This window comes from Budorcas taxicolor, chromosome 11 (genome assembly GCF_023091745.1).
Source record: "Budorcas taxicolor isolate Tak-1 chromosome 11, Takin1.1, whole genome shotgun sequence".
Classification (NCBI taxonomy): domain Eukaryota; kingdom Metazoa; phylum Chordata; class Mammalia; order Artiodactyla; family Bovidae; genus Budorcas; species Budorcas taxicolor.
Genome location: NC_068920.1, coordinates 23,517,627 through 23,538,425, shown reverse-complemented (window position 1 = coordinate 23,538,425; position 20,799 = coordinate 23,517,627). Strand labels below are relative to the sequence as shown.

Genomic DNA, 20,799 nt, shown 5'->3' with positions numbered 1-20,799 from the left:
AACTAAAATATGAACGGTCATGAGGACCAGCAGTATCAGTATCAATAGAGAACTTAAAATGCAAATTCTCAGGCCCCACTCAAGACCCATCAGAAACAGAATTTGCATGCTAACAAAATCTCCAGATGATCTGTCTGCCCTTTAAAGTGTGAGAAGCACACCTACTAGCCAATGTTTCCTCTTACTGTAGCCTACTGCTCCTCGGTCCCTGGGACTTTGCAGGCATGAATACTGGAGTGGGTTGCCATTTCCTTCTCCAGCGGATCTTCCTGACCCAGGATTGAACCCGAGTCTCCTGCTTTGTAGGCAGACACTTTACTGTCTGAGCTACCAGGGAAGCTCAAAAAATAGCCAGGCTAGGGCATGTCCCTATATGCACTAATACACACAGGACAGATTTGGAAAGAAAAATAAAATGGCAACAATATTTTCTCTTTTCTGTTCCCCCTTCTTCCTCCTTGTCCTTCTACTAAATCATTAAGAACAAACACAATAATAATAAGCAACCATTTATTAGAAGGGGAAAAAGTGGAAGCAGTGACAGATTTTATTTTCTTGGATTTCAAAATCACTGCAGACAGTGACTGTAGCCACGAGGTTAAGAGACTTCTTTGGAAAGAAGGGAATGACAAACATAGAGAGCATATTAAGCAGCAAAGACATCATTTTGCCTACAAAAGTCCACGTAGTCAGAGTTATGGTTTTTCCAGTAGTCATCTATAGATTTAAGAGCTGGACCGTAAAGAAGGCTGGGCATCGACGAATTGATACTTTCGAATTGTGCTGGAGAAGACTCGAAAGTCCCTTGGACAATAAGAAGCTTAAACCAGTCAATCCTAAAGGAAATCAACCCTGAGTATTCACTCGAAGGACTGATGCTGAAGTTGAAGTTCCAGTACTTTGGTCACCTAGCGAAGAGCTGACTCATTGGAAAAGACCCTGATGCCAGCAAAGACTGAAGGAGGAGAAAGGGACGACAGAGGATGAGATGGTTGGATGGCATCACCGACTCAATGGACATGAGTTTGAGCAAGCTCTGGGAATTGGTGATGGACAAGGAAGCCTGGCGTGCTGCCATCCATGGGGTCACAAGGAGTCGGACATGACTTAGTGACTGAACAAAAACAAGAGTTTTTAAGTATTCTCAAAGTAGCACAGATTTAGTCTTACAGCATCTTGCTTAAAATCTATGCTGATTATCTAATGAGTATGCTTTATTTCTACTGTTCAGATGAAAAAACTGAACCTGAGAGAGAACAAACAGCTTTCTTAAGGTCACAGAATCTAACCCTTTCTGTTCATAACCAAAATGCAATCCTGAATCCATTTGGCTAAGATGAATAGGTACTGTAAATATAATGATAGCATTATGACATTTCAATTTAAAATACATTTTCTAAATAGCTAACACAATATACTTAATGCTGCAAAACAACTACACAGAAGTTAGTGGCATAAAACAATAATTTATTATTGCTCATAGTTCTGCAATGTGGATTGGGTTTTGCTTTTTTGATCAGTGTGACAGTGGGAACATTAAAAATGGCTTCCTCATTCATATCTCGAGTCTCAGCTGGTATATTTGTGGGCTATGTCCATGCAATAACTGCAGTAGGTTAGGTGGACCACTTTCAAGGAGACACAGGGATCCAAGCAACACTCCATAAGAACAAGCCCCATAACACAAGTGTTTATAAAATTACTTGCATCAGGCTTTCTCATGCGCCAACGGCCAAAGCAAGACACATGCCAAGCAGACAGTCAATGTAGAAGGGCCCTGTCTACACAAAGCATGACTACCAGCGGAGTGAGTCAATGGTGGCCACTGAGTGATAGATTTTTCACTGTTCATCTACATGATATTTAGAGAGAAGAAAAGAGGGATTATGATTTGCTGGGTTTGTTAAATCTTAGATTCTAAAATGCATTTATAAAAATGTGTAATTAATTATGAAACATAAAATCAACTAGCTTATGGGACTTCTTTGGTGGTCCAGTGGTTAGGACTGCATGTGTTCACTGCAGGGAGCACAGGCTGGTTCCCTAGTGAGAGAACTAAGATCCCACAGGTCATGCAGCACAGCCAAAACAAAAAAATAAAAAGCCTAAGCTTAAATATTTCAAACAGTTTATAATGCCAAAAGTGGGTTTTGTCCACTGCACACATTTCCTTTAAACCCTGAATTAACTTTATCACTCTGCAAGTGGCAAGCAAGCAACATGGCCCATTCTAATTAATTAGTTAGGACTTTCACCTATTTATTCTCCAGGCACTTGGATTTTATTTTCTATCTTTTTGGTTTCAGACTCGGTATAATCTCTATTCAGATCTCTGTTTTGATGCCTTTCCAGGCTACTTTTTCGGAGTTCGACAATATTTCTGGGCTCTAAACTTCCTGATGTTCAAGCTGGTTTTAGAAAAGGCAGAGGAACCAGAGATCAAATTGCCAACATTTGCTGGATCATGGAAAAAGCAAGAGAGTTCGAGAAAAATATCTATTTCTGCTTAATTGACTATGCCAAAGCCTTTGACTGTGTGGATCACAATAAACTGTGGAAACTTCTGAAAGAGATGGGAATACCAGACCACCTGACCTGCCTCTTGAGAAATCTGTATGCAGGTCAGGAAGCAACAGTTAGAACTGGACATGGAACAACAGACTGGTTCCAAATAGGAAAAGGAGTACGTCAAGGCTGTATATTGTCACCCTGCTTATTTAACTTGTATGCAAAGTACATCATGAGAAACGCTAGACTGGAAGAAACACAAGCTGGAATCAAGACTGCCAGGAGAAATATCAATAACCTCAGATATGCAGAGGACACCACCCTTATGGCAGAAAGTGAAGAGGAACTAAAAAGCCTCTTGATGAAAGTGAAAAAGGAGAGTGAAAAAGCTGGCTTAAAGCTCAACATTCAGAATATGAAGATCATGGCAGCTGATCCCATCATTTCATGGGAAATAGATGCGGAAACAGTGTCAGACTATTTTTTGGGGCTCCAAAATCACTGCAGATGGTGACTGCAGCCATGAAATTAAAAGACGCTTACTCCTTGGAAGAAAAGTTATGAGCAACCTAGATAGCATATTCAAAAGCAGAGACATTACTTTGCCGACTAAGGTCCGTCCAGTCAAGGCTATGGTTTTTCCTGTGGTCATGTATGGATGTGAGAGTTGGACTGTGAACAAAGCTGAGTGCCGAAGAATTGATGCTTTTGAACTGTGGTGTTGGAGAAGACTCTTGAGAGTCCCTTGGACTGCAAGGAGATCCAACCAGTCCATTCTGAAGGAGATCAGCCCTGGGATTTCTTTGGAAGGAATGATGTTAAAGCTGAAACTCCAGTACTTTGGCCACCTCATGTGAAGGGTTGACCCACTGGAAAAGACTCTGATGCTGGGAGGGATTGGGGGCAGGAGGAGAAAGGGAAGATAGAGGATGAGATGGCTGGATGGCATCACTGACTCGAAGGATGTGAGTCTGAGTGAACTCCGGGAGTTGGTGATGGACACGGAGGCCTGGTGTGCTATGATTCATGGGGTCACAAAGAGTCGGGCACGACTAAGTGACTGAACTGAACTGAATCATGTCACATCAAATGTGCACACACACATTCTGTATCAGCCTGACTCATGAAACACTGCTACTGTCCCACAACCACCACTGAAGCCTGTCATTTGACACCCATTGACAAAGGTATTTAGAGAAATGGAAGACCTATTTCCCAATAAGATGAACATGCAGAAGACCATTCGTGTAGCTTATGTTGTTTATGCTGATATTCTTGACATAAACAGTACATTACTTTGTCCCTTCAATATTCTGATCTAATGATTTGGTGTATTCAATCAAGAAAATTCTCTAGACAAGTTTCTGGAGGTGTTTCCCACAACACCTACATCTGGGTCATTAGGAGCGATTTATTTGAAAATGTACATTCCTGGGCCTACAGCACACCTACTGAATCGCAAATCTGGCCAGATCTGTTCAAGCTTGTTCAAACTCATGTCCATCAAGTCGGTGATGCCATCCAACCATCTCATCCTCTGTCATCTCCTTCTCCTCATGCTTTCAATCTTTCCCAGCATCAGGGTCTTTTCCAATGAGTAGGTTTTTCCATCAGGTGGCCAAAGTATTAGAGTTTCAGCTTCAGCATCAGTTCTTCCAATGAATATTCAGGACTGATTTCCTTTAGGATTGACTGGTTGGATCTCTGTGCAGTCCAAGGGACTCTCAAGAGTCTTCTCCAACACCACAGTTCAAAAACATCAATTCTTCAGCGCTCAGCTTTCTTTATAGTCCAACCCTCACATCCATACATGACTACTTGAAAAACCATAGCTTTGACTACACAGACCTTTCTTGGCAAAGTAATGTCTCTGCTTTTTAATATGCTGTCAGGGTTGGTCATAGCTTTTCTTCCAAGGAGCAAGTGTCTTTTAATTTCATGGCTGCAGTCACCATCTGCAGTCATTTTGGAGCCCAAGATAAAAACCTCTCAATATTTCCATTTTTCCCCTATCTATCCCATCAAGTGATGGGACCAGATGCCATGATCTTCATTTTTTGAATGTTGAGTTTTAAGCCAGCTTTTTCACGTGCCTCTTTCACTTTCATCAAGAGGCTCTTTAGTTCTTCTTCACTTTCTGCCATAAGGGTGGTATCTGGCCTGATATTTGCATTTTAAACATACACCTCCAACGTCCACAAGTTAGTCTCAGAGACAAAGTTTAAGAACCACTTCACTACCTCACCATCATTCTTCTTCCTTAACTAGAATTCTGCAATTCAAAGGGATCTATGTGTTATGTATGATCATTGATGGTGTGATCACTCACCTAGAGCCAGACATCCTGGAATGTGAAGTCAAGTGGGCCTTAGGAAGAATCACTGCGAACAAAGCTAGTGGAGGTGATGGAATTCCAGTTGAGCTATTTCAAATCCTAAAAGATGATGCTGTGAAATTGCTGCACTCAACATGTCAGCAAATTTGGAACACTCAGCAGTGGCCACAGGACTGGAAAGGGTCAGTTTTCATTCCAGTACCAAAGAAAGGCAATGCCAAAGAATGCTCAAACTACCACACAATTGCACTCATCTCACACGGCACCCCACTCCAGTACTCTCGCCTGGAAAATCCCATGGATGGAGGAGCCTGGTGGGCTGCAGCCCATGGGGTCGCGAAGAGTCAGACACGACTGAGCGACTTCCTTTTCACTTTTCACTTTCATGCATTGGAGAAGGAAATGGCAACCCACTCCAGTGCTCTGGCCTGGAGAATCCCAGGGACTGGGGAGCCTGGTGGGCTGCCATCTCTGGGTTAGCACAGAGTCAGACACGACTGAAGTGACTTAGCAGCAGCAGCAGCAGCAGCACACGCTAGTAAAGTAATGGTCAAAATTCTCCAAGCCAGGCTTCAGAAATACCTGAACCATGAACTTCCAGATGTTCAAGCTCGCTTTAGAAAAGGCAGAGAAAACAGAGATCAAATTGCCAACACCCGCTGGATCATGGAAAAAGCAAGAGAATTCCAGAAAAACATCTATTTCTGCTTTATTGACTATGCCAAAGCCTTTGACTGTGTGGATCACAATAAACTGTGGAAAATTCTGAAAGAGATGGGAATACCAGACCACCTGACCTGCCTCTTGAGAAACCCATATGCAGGTTAGGAAGCACAGTTACAACGTGACATGAACAACAGACTGGTTCCAAATAGGAAAAGGAGTACGTCAAGGCTGTATATTGTCACCCTGCTTATTTAACTTATATACAGAGTACCTTATGAGAAACGCTGGGCTGGAAGAAGCACAAGCTGGAATCTAGACTGGCGGGAGAAATATCAATAACCTGAGATATGCAGATGACACCACCCTTATGGCAGAAAGCGAAGAAGAACTAAAGAGCCTCTTGATGAAAGTGTGTAAAAGTTGGCTTAAAGCTCAACACTCAGAAAAGTAAGATCATGGCATCCGGTTCCATCACTTAATGGCAAATGGATGGGGAAACAGTGGAAAAGGTGGCTGACTTTATTTTGGGGGGCTCCAAAATGACTGCAGATGGTGACCGCAGCCATAAAATTAAGACACTTGCTCCCTGGAAGAATTGTTATGACCAGCCTAGACAGCATATTAAAAAGAAGAGACGTTACTTTGACACCAAAGGTCCCATCCAGTCAAGGCTATGGCTTTTCCAGTAGTCATGTATGGATGTGAGAGTTGGACTATAAAGAAAGCTGAGCGCTGAAGAATTGATGCTTTTGAACTGTGATGTTGGAGAAGACTCTTGAGAGTCCCTTGGACTGCAAGGAGATCCAACCAGTCCACCCTAAGGGAGATCATTCCTGGGTGTTCATTGGAAGGACTGATGTTGAAGCCGAAACTCCAATACTGTGGCCACCCGATGCAAAGAGCTGACTCACTGGAAAAGACCCAAATGCTGGGAAAGATTGAAGGCAAGAAGAGAAGGGGACAACAGAGGATGAGATAGTTGGATCACATCACCGACTCAAAGAACATGAGTTTGGGTGAACTCCGGGAGTTGGTGATGGACAGGGAGGCCTGGCCTGCTGTGGTTCATGGGGTTGCAGAGTCAGACAGGACTGAGCAACTGAACTGAACTGAATTGATGATCATCGAATTATTTTATTTACCCTTTCCCTTTTTCATTCAATTCATTCTTTCATCAGATCTTTCTCATTCTGTTCCAATTATATTTTTACTAGTTAAATCCTCTTACTGCCATCTTTTTCTTTTGACTAAAGGGCATAGTTTTTAAAGTCAGCAGTCTAAATCAAACTTTTCCTTCTGATATTACAAATAACAAGGAACTTACCAAGAGAAATAAAAACCATAACTGAGAGCAATAAATAAGAAGAAATAGAGAAATTTATAACCTCTGCTGAACCGTCAAGGTCCCACTAACAAACATTTTTTTTCACGCAGAAAATTGTGCTTGCTGTACCTGACACTGCACAAGTATGTTTACTGCAATTTAATATCCACACAAGCAGGAGAAGAAATTTAATAATTTTTCAGCTGGAATGAACTGACAGCCAGTGTTAGAAAACTGCAGACTCTGCAGAATCAATAAAAGCTGCTGGCATCACAAAATAGTACTTTTGCCCAGAAAACATCTCACAAAGGTCAGGTTTACAAACCACCAGGTAGCAGTATCACTTTCACATCTTTCCAGGGCTATTAACATTCCATTAAACAACCTTCCAAAACTAACTTGCAGCCTTTAAAGTTCACCAAAATGATCCCAGAGACAGATTACTTTCAGTTCGAACTTCCGAAGGCAAACCCTCAGTTAACTTTGGTCCCCTTGTCACCACAAACTGTTTGCTGTATTCTGCTTCGCAGAAGAGAAATGTCAAAGCAAATGTTTATTTATAATTAGAAACATGGGACCTACATGGATATACTCCTTTGGTAAAATGACAGGTACCAGGAGATACTTTCCAAAAGTAAATTAATTCTCTTCTGCAAATCTTAGAAAGCCACTGCCACCAAATGTCTGGTGTCATAAAATCAAGCCTGTGTTATGAGACACAGTACTCAATTGTGAAGGAAGAGCAGCTGAAACTAAGCAATATCCCTTGCCCACTTTAGAAATATAGCTTTTCCAGGCTGTATTTTCATTGCAGGTTCCAAGTCGCATATGGAATTTCATCGAGCATAATCAATTCAGGATCAGCCACTGATTCAACATTTACTGAGCACCTACTAAACCCGAATATGGACTGTCTCCCAGGCCCAACCCGACACCCTCCTGGCTCAGTCTTCCAATGATCTGAAACCCAGACGGAAGCAGAGTGGAAACACATGTTGCTGAGGACTAAGAGCCTGCCTCTGAGCAGATGCTCGGCAAGAGTCTTCATTAAGTACCACAGGTTTCCTCCAAAGGTCATCAACTTTATTCTTTGCTTATTTGATCTCAAAAGCAGACAGATTTGCCCTCAATCAAAACAGAATATGGGCACCTTAGGACCCTGACAGAGAGCAAACCCTACTCAAACCAGATGCCTGGTGCAAAGAACTGGGTTTCTAGTGGTAAACGGGCAGGCTATTTGTTCCTCTGAATCAGCAGTTTCCATATTTTAGAAAATCACTCTCCTGAATGAATTAAAAAAAGGTTTAATGAATCCCAATGGAGATGTATTTACTAATTATACTCAAGCACAACTGTGCTATTATACATAATATAAAACATATACCAAAAAAGTTTTAAGGAAGAGAAAATACAAATCAATACAAATCCTTGTATCTTCTTCCTGCACTCTGATGTATCATCTCACAAAACAACCTTGGGGGTGCAAACCCTAAGCTATTAGCCTCTACAGCAGGATTCCTTTGTAGTACCCAAGGAGTACAACATGGGAGTGGAGCCAGATCACTAGCAAGTCCCAAACACTTGGAACGTATTCTCTTAGGCTCCCAAGAAATCCTGTCAGAGTGTTATGCTTTACAGGGCATGGCTGCAAGTTCTAACAAGGAATGCCAAAACATACAACTGTAAGAAACTCAGTATGTGGATCTGAGTGTTAAGGGGATGCTGTTGAGACCTAATACATCTTTCCCATTCCCTACAAGAGATCACAAGTGAAAATTTTCTCTCAAATCTAATGCCAAGCTGGTTTTTTTATTCTTACAGAAAATAAGCTTTTAAGACAAGTTCAGAGTTGAAACAGCATATGTGACTATGGCCTACTTTCCCAAGTTTCAATTCCACACCAAGTCTTGACTTCTCCCATTTGTTTTGCAAAGGTCTTATCATATTATATATAATTTTTCATAACTAATTGCATATTTGCAGGCTGTTTTGTAGAACAAAACAGAGTGAAAAAGGTAAAACTCACCGGTAATAGTGGGGGATTGATTACACTCTGGTTTTCCTAGGGACCGATTTAAAGCGACATTCCCAGTAGGTCCAAATTTTCTGCACTTTCGGGTTATATGTACTCTGATCTATGAAAGCTTACAGAATTATAAACAGATGCTGTTTTGTAAAACAGCCCTGGGACTGCATCTTTCTTTCCCACAGCAGGGATAAGCAAACCTCACCACTGGTCTCCCTATCTTACTGGCAGAAGTAATCAAAGGCTGATTATAATAATGTATCGTTATCACCACATTTCTAAAGCACATACCTATCAGTAGAACGAGGAACTGTTTCTAAGCAATGTTCAATAAATATTTGTTGAATGAATGTCAAAACAACAACCATACAGTTCCAATAGTTACTGTGGTTTCTTCCATCTACCTCCAGCATAACACAAACTTTAAGATTCAGAATGGCAAGTAGAGTTCATCTAGAATACCAAGCGGTGGCAAATAGCACTCAGTATAGAGAGGGATTCTGAGGGGAAAGCTTGGCTGATTAGTGAAGGATGCCTGGAGCTGGGAAGGTGGGGGAGGAGCACAAGGGCCATCAATTTGCTGACACCACCCGGACAGATCATGGATCAAAATCCAAAGTTAAAAAAGCTCAGTGTTTTTTGCCATCTGAACACTGTCTTTCCTGACTCGGTGTACTTTAATTTTCATTAGTCTAACTGGCTACTCTGTCCTCCTGAATTAGGAGGAGCTCCTTGGAAACAAGCCTTTTCCAGCTTTCTGATTTCCACAGAGCCCAGGAAACACTTGTAAAATGCCAGCTGACCCTTCTGTGATACCTAGTGAAAATAAAAATCATTGAGCCTCTTCACATAAGTAAGCACCATCAGGGGATTATGAAACCAGCCATTAACCAGCACAGTGGTATCTACAAATGAACAGTACTATGGGAGAAGGAAATGGCAACCCACTCCAGTATTCTTGCCTGGAAAATCCCATGGACAGAGGAGCCTGGTAGGCTACAAGTCCATGGGGTTGCAAGGAGTCAGACAGGACTGAGTGACTTCACTTTCACTTTTCATTCTGCCCCACCACCCTCCCTGCTGCTGCTGCTGCTGCTGCTGCTAAGTCGTTTCAGTCGTGTCCGACTCTGTGCGACCCCAGAGACGGCAGCCCACCAGGCTCCCCTGTCCCTGGGATTCTCCAGGCAAGAACACTGGAGTAGGTTGCCATTTCCTTCTCCAGTACATGAAAGTGAAAAGTGAAAGTGAAGTCACTCAATCGTGTCCAATTCTGTGCAACCCCATGGACTATAGCCCACCAGGCTCCTCCATCCATGGGATTTTCCAGGCAAGAGTACTGGAGTGGGGTGCCACTGCCTTCTCCACCACCCTCCCTAGCCTGGCTCATTCTTTACTAATCAACCAGGGTTTCCTCCTCACAGTCCCTCTCAGTAGAGATTGAGAGGGTCAGTTCACTTAAAAACTTCAACCAAAAAAATCACCTAAACTAGTGGATCTCAATTCAAGTTCTCAACTCTGGCTTATACGTTAGAATCATCTATATTTTAGAAAATGCAGGGTCTCCCAATCCACAGAAATGATGATGCAGTTGTCAGCAAGGGGACACAGACATCAGTGTGGTTTTGGTTTTACAAAATTTCCAACTGACTAAAATGAACAGCCAGACTGATAATGTTAATTGATGCCAGAGGAACATTAGTTCCTAAAGACTATTTCCTTCTCTTATGAATTTTTGTGTATTACCTAGCATATTAGAGACCATAAGACTGTTCTCAATAATATCTTATTTAAGTTACCTTTTCCCAAAGCTGACCACTAAAGCCTTATTCGAACACAGCCACACCCACTCATTCATGTCTACAGGTAGCTGACTCTATGCTACAAGGACAACAATGAACAGATGTGACAGAGTCCTTGCAGCCCATAGAGCCTAAAACATTGATGATGTGGCCCTTTAAGAAAACCTCTGCCAGCACTGGACTGGCGGATTTAAGGACTAGAGCAGAAGCATTAATCAATACCAGCCAGTTCAGGCTGAATCCTAAATGTTCTGAGGAAAGAAAGGCCTCAGCACCAAAGGACTCGTACCTTCAATCCTGGCAGTTCTTTTACTTTTCAAATTTCATTTGAAAAAGAGTTGCTTTATTGCTAAGAACACCACTGACTTAGAAACTCAAAGGTCTGCAGAGGCAAGAACCAAGTCAGTTATACTCCGGTTTGCTGTAGATAACATACTCTGACACCAAAGTAATTAATCTCAGCTTATTTAAACCGAATATCTGACAAACAGCTATTTAGGTATCAGATCCTCCTATCAAGTTATACATATTACGTAAATTTATTTAGCTCTGCCATTAAAATTTCTCCTAAAAGTTATGGTTTAATGTTATATTGGGGGGTTTTGTAACAGTCAACAGAAGAAAAGGCCATGGAGAGACTATCTTGAAATTCTATACCTCACCGTGCTAAATCACTCAGTCATGTCTGACTCCTTGTGACCCCATGGACCATAGCCCAACAGGCTCTTCTGTCCAAGGGATTAGCCAGGCAAGAATACTAGAGTTGGTTGCCATTTCCTCCTCCATACATGATAGGCTAAAGGCATTTCTATTATATTTGTCAATGTCTCTTAGAAAAGGATGTAAGCAAATAACTCTTCTTAGTATTTACAGCCTAGAGACAGGTGGATTTGTCATTAAAAACTAATTATCAAATTATATAAATCACCTTAACTCCCTATTCTTTGGGAGAGCCAAGATTCACAAGTTGGTAAAATTATCTTTCCTCTTTTGAAACACAATATAGTATTTCATATAGCCTTTATTTTGTTATAGTCTATTACATATAATCCTTTAATGTAAGCTGCCTAAAATCCTTTGGTGGAAGTTGACAATGTATAAGAAATATATATATGAATGTTATTAATCCTACAGAAGAAATAGATTTCTCAGTTTGAACACAGCACAAATGAAAAGATAAAAGAACAAAAGAGACATTTAAACAACTGCCATATAAATTAATAGGATGCAATTATTGGTCTCTTTTTCATCTTAGATGAAAATCAATATACAGTATTAATTGCTAAAGGTTATAAGTCAAATGCGATTTCATGTAAACCATACAACTCAACAATTTCAAGTTTATTTACCAGAAAATCAAATATTGCTCATATCCTCTCTTATCCAAAAGGGCAGGAAGCAATGTTTTCCAGCTGCATTGCATAATTAATCTCATACACACTAGACAGTATCTTTGCAAGTCTTGAAATAAAACTGAATTCATCAAATTCCAACATAAATCACTAAGCATCAAGAAATTTTCTCCTTGCTCTGAATATTTCATCTTAATTTATTCACCTTTCCATAACCAGTTTATGCCACTTATCTTGTGGGGGGGGGGGTGTTCAGATTTATGAGGAAGAAAAAAAAAAGTAACAACACAGAAATGAGATCTAGAGAAACACACAAGAGCTATGAAAACAGCCCATCCATCATCTCTACATTTTGATTCCAGAGACAGCAGAGAAAGGTGCTGTTTCCACACCACTCACCGAGCACACTTAAAAAGGTTTGCTCCATCACTTATACAACTGAAACTGATTGATTAGCTGCTGGAGAAAAATCAATACAAATATCCTAGAAAACACTAGCTTGTAAATTCATTCTGGCCCCAACAAAGTCCTGGTCATTGCTTGACATGTTTTTCTAGATATCTAAAATGCAACTATGTCAAACCCCAGTCATGGCTAGGAATTTTTAAAACCTACAGAGATGTTACGGGGAGGGAGGTGGGAGGGGGTTCATGTTTGGGAACACATGTAAGAATTAAAGATTTTAAAATTAAAAAAAATAAAATAAAATAAAATAAATAAAATTTAAAAAAAAATAAAATAAAAAAATAAAACCTAAAGCTCAGCACAGGTGAAGTGAGGGTGGGAGGTTTCCCAATGGTCTGTTAAGAACAAAGAGATGATAGCCAGAAATTAACCTGGTAAATATCACACTCATATGCAGAACTGCCACGAAAATGAAAACACATGAGAAGGTTAAAATAGTGAATGAAAATGTTAAAAAAAAAAAAAAAAGCTAGGAAACCAACAAAATATAAACTATATATATTTTTCATAAAAGGTAAACTACAGTTTCTATTAAAAAATATAAAGTTTGTTTAATGATATCCATTCAAAAGTTAATGGGCTCCTTTTCTCATTCTTGGCAGCTGAATGTATAGTCAGTGTATTTTTAGTACTTTAGGAAGCCACTTTATATTCAGAATGATTTCATGATTATTTCAGAATCTCTTCTGAATGCTCCCTTGCCTATGGGCTAGCACTAGTCTCTTCACTCATTAGATGTCTAAGAAATAAATGTTTATGAATATAAAATGTCCCATGAATATGCTTTTCAGAAAGAAACTGTTACCTTATTGTATAATCTATCACATGACAGGCAACCAGGGATATAATCCCTATCCTACAATTGGTATAGAGATTTTTTAAAAACCATTTTGTATTTGTGACACATCGTCATTTAAAAATTTAAGAAAAAGTGAGAAAAGAAATGCAATTTTCAGTTGGGAGATTTAACTTGCATTGACATAACAGCTTTAAACACTAAAATTTAGCGACAGCATATTTAGACTTCTCTTCTTAAATTCTCAAAGAACCATGTTTATTACTGATTATGGGCAAATTTAATAATGGTATAATATAGAATTTAAGGGGCTCTGATCCTCTAAATATTCCTAATTTCTTAATTATTAAAGAATGATACACAAGAGTCACCAAAGTAGAAAAACAGGCTATTTCTACTGTTACATTTAACTCCATAAATTATTCTTTGCAATTTAAAAACTGATAGCAATTTTAAAACTCATAGGAACTCTACACAACCATTATGATACCAAGGTTTGCTGCAGAACAAAAGACAATGCTGCTAAGTCAATGTCTTTAAAATGTGAGCGTATGGATTGCTATTTCCTATTGTGAAATAAGGCCTTAACATGATTTCGCATTTGTCAAACTGGGAAAACAAAAGGTGACTGTCATACTCAATAGTTCCTATCTATGAAGACATTCTTCATAAAACATATTTTAGAAGTGAAAGAAAATGTCTCATGGTTCTAATCATTAATGTTACAGATATTACAATATTCTCACTCAAAACTGGACTTCTCAAAAAAAATTAGACTTCTCTTCTTCAATTTATTTTAAATTCCTCCAGTTTAAGTTGCATGCCTTCTTTATGATAAGGGCACAACCAATGACTTCATGTAAGTTATCTCAAATTCAAACAACAAGCAACACTACATGTCATAGTAATAAGAAAACCATGACTTGTATACACCAAGCACCTTTGTCAGATCGTGTGGCTGGAACCCAGCAGAGCACTGCTGTGAATTCAAACTCTCCTATGGCAAAGAGCATCGGATACTCACAACTTAAAATTCCCTAAACACACTGGCTTACCTAGAAAGTTAAGACCTCAGTATTTTAGTAACAGTTCCACCTATCAACCCAATGAGCCCATCAGTCCAAAAATTAGCCTTCAATCAACAAGACAATAGAAAAACATTGCACTGCACATATTTCATGGTGGGGGGACTAACCAAGCAAACATGTATCTATTGATGATGATGAAAATAATATTCAATAAATCTCTTTTTATACTTTCTCTAGAAATAGCCACTAAGTCACTGTTAACCTCTGATATATTCTTTAAGTCACTCATTTTAATCAGCAAACCCACTTGTAATTTGTATGCTTTTTAAATCAGAGTTAGTGGATAGATCATACAGTTCTAAAATCTCTGTTATCCAATAGATATAGGGGAAAACAAACACCAAGTAAGAATGCCAGCAAAGGATCATTTTTTAAACAAAGGAGGCTTCTGTCCAAATTCATTCCCTTTCTAAAGAATCCTTAAAGTAACCATATTGCAGGAAAGAGAACCACTCAGACTTCTCCTCTGATTAGGCAATTCACCTGGTTCTGAAACAGAACAACTACAAGAGTCAGTGAGTTTCTATTTATTCCTTTCAGTACAAGTTGAATGTGAACACAAGAGGGGACTGTGCTAAGAATATAACGTTAGAAAAAAAAAATTGTACAGAAGTGTTGAATTAATCAAGAGTATTTTTCTCTTTGTTTTAAAGAGCAGTTGAAATTCATGTTGATGAAAGCTTTTCACTAAATATGTGTGTTTGTAAAACATACTTTCTGAGATTCAGGGTGTGAAGTACTGAGAGTAGCACTCTAAGTTACTTGCTAAAAGGAAAAGCACATTGCCAATAAGTATTAACCCACAAGATTATGCGACAATAGATTATCTCATGTTGGTTATAAAAACACACCAATGTTATATACACATACTATAAACAAAGACAAAAGAGGAAATTTATGGTTATGTGTCAACACAATTGTGATTCACGTTACAAATGTCTTACTATATGCTGAGAGATATCGAGGCAATCACATTTTCCAGCAAGTGATGAATCAGAAGTAGCTGGCCACCCACACAAAGAATTGCCCTCTTTAGGACTCTATACCATTACCAATCTTCACAGCTCCAACAGTCCTATGGATGAGTGGGGGTTATCTTTACTTGCTCAAAGTAAAATCTACCTTCTCTCTCTTTCCTTATGTTTTCCAAATGGCCCAGAAATTAACAAAGAAAGAGGCAGAAATCTTTAAAAAATATTTCACTCAGTCCACAAAAGTCTAACACACACCAGAAGGTCATGGCTTTCATTTTTATTGTCTTTTCCACAAAATATTAAGAAAGGTGATAAATTTCAAAGTATGTCCCTTACCTTAGAGTCATAAGAAAACAGAGTGGTGAAAGAAAAGTTATGCAAACAGCATAACCTGATCTGATAATATCTTCTATTAGATACGCTGAAACATTTGCAAACTCTTCAGAAAGCTAAACAAGCATATACATAAAGTGAAGTTTTACTTAGAAGACTATTAAAATTTATTAAAGAGACTGAAATCATACAGAATTCTAGAAACTCTTACCTTGAAAAGACTGTTTGGCTCTATCTACTAATTCATCAATTGGATAACTGGCCAAATTTCCTCTGGCGTGTTTAGTTTTGCAGTAGGTACAAGCATTGAGACACCTATTCAAATGATAGCGATAAATACAGTTAAAAATTTTAAAGACACTTAACACAGGGGGAAAATATCCAAAATATACACCAAAGTGCTGTTTTAGTATCATTTGCCAGTTTATATAAAAGATATGGAAAATGAGTATCCACGAGGCTTCATATTTATTTCCACCAGGCACAGAAATCTGCAATTTGTAATTCTTTTAAAAGTTTCAGCTATTCAAGAATGGTTGTACAAACCACATAATACTAATTTCAAATGCACACATTAATATGGAACAAAGTTTATAAGTGCTTAAAATGGTTAATCAAAAGAAAATACATTCATAATTCTTAAACCAATGGAATTTATTTGGCTATTATAAAACTAAAATTTTAATATCACTTATTATATACTGCATTATTCATAAATGAAAAAGTTTTAACTTTTAACTAATGACATAAGAATAAATCAGCAACATAGAATTCTCATAAGCAAATACATTCTTAATAATCTTCAGATAATATCTTTAACTCTTTGAAATCAGAAAGAAATATTCAAACAGGTCCAATGAATGGTCTTTGGGATTATATTCACCACAGAAACCAAATGACAACATTAGTTTCAAAAAATTAAAAACTAGAATTATCTCCCCAAAAAACTAAAGAGATGATAAAGAACTGTCTTTTAATAATGAAAATGTTGGTTCTAATCTTAGAATTTAAAAATAGTTTAAATACACTTTATTATAAAATTTAAAAAACCATTACACATAATAAAATATACTTTTGCCAAAAAGATAAGTTTCAGCAACACTGAACGGAACAAAGAATAACATCTCTTCAAAGATTCAACTGCTATAATAAATAGCAAAGGTTTTTTAAGACCATCACTAAGCGATGCTTTAAAATTTCAAACTGAGAAAAATTAAACTTCTAATAATTACAAGTAGCCAATGTGTCATTCTATTAACATATAATTTAAAAATACATATAAATCATATAAATCAGGAGGCAACAATGTAATGCTTAATTTATAATTATTTTTGCATGGAACTCTTGAGTAAAATAACACATTTGTTTTGGTAAGGATTTTTAACTTTTTAACAGACCACATACTCTTAAAAAACTAACATCCCCTTCTTCCTAAGCCATTTACACACACACACACAAACTGTGGTCTCTCACATGAATAGAAGTTCTGGTCCCCCAACTGTTACATGTCTTCTCTTTTGAACTTTCATCTGTTCCATAATAAGCAAAAAGAGTAACCTTTTTTTTAAACTTCTCCTTGGAAGGCTGCTGCTGCTAAGTCGCTTCAGTCGTGTCCGACTCTGTGCGACCCCATAGATGGCAGCCCACCAGGCTCCCCCGTCTCTGGGATTCTCCAGGCAAGAACACTGGAGTGGGTTGCCATTTCCTTCTCCAATGCATGATAGTGAAAAGTGAAAGTGAAGTCGTTCAGTCGTATCCGACTCTTCGCGATCCCATGGACTGCAGCCTACCAGGCTCCTCCATCCATGGGATTTTCCAGGCAAGAGTACTGGAGTGGGGTGCCACTGGAAGACTAGGGCTTCCCTTGTGGCTCAGCTGGTAAAGAATCCACCTGCAATGTGGGAGACCTGGGTTCGATCCCTGGGTTGGGAAGATCCCCTGGAGAAGGGAAAGGCTACCTACTCCAGTATTCTGGCCTGGAAAATTCCATGGACTGTATAGACCATGGAGTTGCAAAGACTCAGAAACAACTGAGCGACTTTCACTTTCACACTGTAGATGACTAACTTCCTTTTGCTTAGCCCAGAGTGAGCACCAGGCATTTTTCTAGATGTAGTACATACATTATCCCATTTAACTCTTCTCAAATTGGGTGTTACTGTCTCCATCTTACAGATGCTTCGAAAAAGTTAGATAATACAGTTGATTTCACAGAAATACAAAGGAGCGTAAGATTCTACTGTGGCAACAACTACACACCAACTAGACAACCTAGAATAAATAAAACCTCAAGAAACAGCCCACCAAGACTAAATCATGATTCCATTTACAACAGCATCAAGAACAATGAAATGCCTAGGAATAAATTTAACCAAGAAGGTTAAAGATCTGTAGAATGAAAAGTTTAACAGATTGATGAAACAAAAATTTTTAAAAAGAGCAAAGCCAAAGGCGGCTCATTTCCTAATTTCAAACGATATTACTAAGCTACAGTAATCAAAATAGTAGGTGCCAGTGAAAAAACAGGCATATAGGCTAATGTAAAAGAACTGAGAGTCCAGGAATGAACTCATGAGACATTACTTTGCCAACAAAGGTCTGTCTAGTCAAGGCTATGGTTTTTCCAGTGGTCATGTATGGATGTGAGAGTTGGATGTGAACAAAGCTGAGTGCCGAAGAATTGATGCTTTTGAACTGTGGTGCTGGAGAAGACTCTTGAGGGTCCTTTGGACTGCAAGGAGATCCAATCAGTCCATTCTGAAGGAGATCAGCCCTGGGATTTCTTTGGAGGGAATGACGCTGAAGCTGAAACTCCAGTACTTTGGACACCTCATGCAAAGAGTTGACTCGTTGGAAAAGACTCTGATGCTGGGAGGGACTGGGGGCAGGAGGAGAAGGGGAAGACAGAGGATGTGATGGCTGGATGGCATCATGGACTCAATGGACGTGAGTGTGAGTGAACTCCGGGAGTTGGTGATGGACAGGGAGGCCTGGCGTGCTGTGATTCATGGGGTTGCAAAGAGTCGGACATGACTGAGCAACTGAACTGAACTGAAAAGAACTGAGAGTCTAGGAATAAACTCATGAATATACAGTCAACTAACATTTGACAAAAGAGCCAAGAATACTCAATATAGAAAAGACTGTCAATTCAACAAATGTTGCTGGGAAAATTGAATATTAACTTGCAAAAGCCCTTACTTGTATCACTGAGAAGAATTAATATAAAATGAACTACAGACTTCGATGTAAAACCATAAACCATGTAAATTACAATTACAATTAAATGTAAAACCAGAAACTCCCAGAAGAAAACACAGGGAAAAAGTTCCTTGACATTGTTCTTAGCAATGATTTTATTTTTGGATATTACACCCAAAGCACAAATAACAGAAGCAAAAATAAACAAGCTGGACTACATCAAACTAAAAAGCTTCTGCAGAGCAAAGGAAAACAATCAATGAAATGAAAAGGCAAACAACAGAATGAAAAAAATATTTGTAAACCACATGTCTGATTCAAAATATATGATTGAATTTCTGATTCATAATATATGATTATTATTGCATATTTCCGTTCTGTTTAGTCACTCAGTCATGTCAGACTCTTTGGGACCCCATGGACTGCAGCATGCCAGGACTTCCTGTCCATCACCAACTCCCGGAGTTTACCCAAACTCATGTCCTATGAGTCAGTAATGCCATTCAACCATCTCATCCTCTGTCATCCATCCCCTTCTCCTCCTGCCCTCAATCTTTCCCAACATCAGGGTCGTTTCCAATGGGTCAGCTCTTTGCATCAGGTGGCTTAAGTACTGGAGTCTCAGCTTCAGCATCAGTCCTTCCAATGAACACTCAGGAATGATCTCCTTTAGAATGGACTGGTTGGATCTCCTTGCAGTACAAGGGACTCAAGAGTCTTCTCCAACACCACAGTTCAAAAGCATCAATTCTTGGCACTCAGCTTTCTTTATAGGCCAACTCCCACATCCATACATGACTACTGGAAAAACCATAGCCTTGACTAGACGGACCTTTGTTGGCAAAGTAATGTCTCTGCTTTTTAACATGCTGTCTAGGTTGGTCATAACTTTTCTTCCAAGGAGCAAGCGTCTTTTAATTTCATGGCTGCAGTACTGCTGGCACCTAGTTAAGTGATCAGTAAGTACTGGTCAGTGGTTGTTCACTGTGACCATCCTCAACAATTCTGTAAGGAAATCATTATGCACCATCATGTTCCAGGAATACCTGACCTTCTGGAACTGATGCGTTGCGGATAGGTTGACGTCAAAACCAAATCATGTTTTCCTACTGGCTCACTTAATAAAGGTGGGAATGTACTGCTCATGGAAAACCAATTAGGAAAATGGACTAAAACATTTAAATAAAACAAGGTGACTTATACTCGGAAACATTTATAATCATCAAAACAAGGCAGAAAGCATAAATGTTACATTAAGAATTCAAAATATTCTTTACTAAACTGCTCCCTCCAGGCTAATCAGAGTTGTTGATGTGATATATTTTTGAAGTTCTAAACTCTCCATTGTATAAGATAGGTTTATCCCTATCTGTAGTTACCACAAGAATACCTATTATTATTTAAATAAAGTGAAAATTTCTATGGGGAGTATTTCTTAAGCATGTTAAAACACCACTAATCAAGCACTAAATCTGCTAGGTCTTATATTTTAAAAGGAGAGGTTTGTTAAAATACACAGGAAAAATAGCCAATGCAAAATCAGAAAACAGTGAGCTTTTTGATGCTCTTTGGTTTAAAAACAATCTTCTCAATCACCAGGAATTATGATGACCAATCATTTCCACACGACAAGCCTCCATCAAAATAGATTCATCACAGAAACCTTTCGTAGTTTCAGTTATCTGTAAACAATTAAGTAATTGTTTAAGAATAAGAACACTGAGCCTGTTTCTTTAACTGTCAGAAAACAAAAGATCTTTGAGGCTTGACTGTTGGAAGCCAAAACCAAAAAGAGATGGCTGTTGAACTGTAAGGAAGAAGCAAAATCCTGAACAGACATACCCTGTTGTCACAGGAGGGTAAAGCTAGCACACTCCACCCACCCATCTTTGTACAGGTTGTTAGATGGCCACACGCCAAGAAATAACTGAA

At 38.9% G+C, this 20,799-nt stretch overlaps 1 protein-coding gene across 3 annotated transcripts in view; it reads right to left on the bottom strand.

The window, feature by feature from the left end:
- The window catches only part of CDKAL1 (CDK5 regulatory subunit associated protein 1 like 1), a 608,612-nt gene that overhangs the window by 311,542 nt on the left and 276,271 nt on the right, over window positions 1-20,799 (bottom strand). For all 3 annotated transcript variants that reach the window (XM_052648580.1, XM_052648579.1, XM_052648581.1), the window contains one exon: window positions 15,878-15,981. In XM_052648580.1, the coding sequence (XP_052504540.1) occupies window positions 15,878-15,981 (104 nt within the window). The remainder of the gene's footprint in view (window positions 1-15,877; window positions 15,982-20,799) is intronic.